The 632-nt window shown below is 62.2% G+C and overlaps 1 protein-coding gene across 1 annotated transcript in view; it reads left to right on the plus strand.

Annotated features, from left to right (window-relative positions):
- The window catches only part of NR2E3 (nuclear receptor subfamily 2, group E, member 3), a 3,406-nt gene that overhangs the window by 2,280 nt on the left and 494 nt on the right, over positions 1-632 (plus strand). Inside the window, exons 5-6 of the mRNA XM_009084490.1 lie at positions 1-198; positions 426-632. The exon at positions 1-198 is cut by the window's left edge and continues 34 nt beyond it. Coding sequence (XP_009082738.1) covers positions 1-198; positions 426-632 — 405 coding nt within the window. The remainder of the gene's footprint in view (positions 199-425) is intronic.

The raw sequence follows: 632 nt of genomic DNA on the forward strand, positions 1-632 counted from the left end.
TCTTCCATCCCCACAGCTGATGAGACAGTGGATGTGACGGGCAGCGAGCCGGAGCGAGCAACTGGCGAATACCAGGTGGCACCGTACCCGGCATCCAGTCCCGAAAACATCTACGAGACCTCTGCTCGGCTCCTCTTCATGGCTGTGAAATGGGCCAAGAACCTGCCTGTCTTCTCTAACCTGCCCTTCCGTGACCAGGTGGGGTTGGGCACCCCCGTGGAGAAGTGGGGATCTGCCTATGGGGCAACAGGGACCCCAAAATACGTGGCAGCCAGTGGGATGGGCATGGCTGGAGAATCTCCTCAACATTCTTGGCCCCCCTGCCCTGCAGACAGTGCCCTTGGGCCCAACCTACTGTGCTGGTTGCAGCTGCTGGAGGCTTTGGGGGGGACAGGGGCTTGGGGGGCTCCCCCCACTCTCCCCAGGTGATCCTACTGGAGGAAGCATGGAGTGAGCTGTTCCTGCTCTGTGCCATCCAGTGGTCCATGCCCCTGGAGAGCTGCCCACTGCTGGCTGTCCCTGAGCCAGCCCCTGGCAAGCTGCTGCCAGCTGCCCTGGACATCCGGGCGCTGCAGGAGACCCTCGGCCGCTTCAAGGCATTGGCTGTTGACCCCACTGAATTTGCCTGCATG

Source organism: Acanthisitta chloris, unplaced genomic scaffold (genome assembly GCF_000695815.1).
Source record: "Acanthisitta chloris isolate BGI_N310 unplaced genomic scaffold, ASM69581v1 scaffold23771, whole genome shotgun sequence".
NCBI lineage: Eukaryota > Metazoa > Chordata > Aves > Passeriformes > Acanthisittidae > Acanthisitta > Acanthisitta chloris.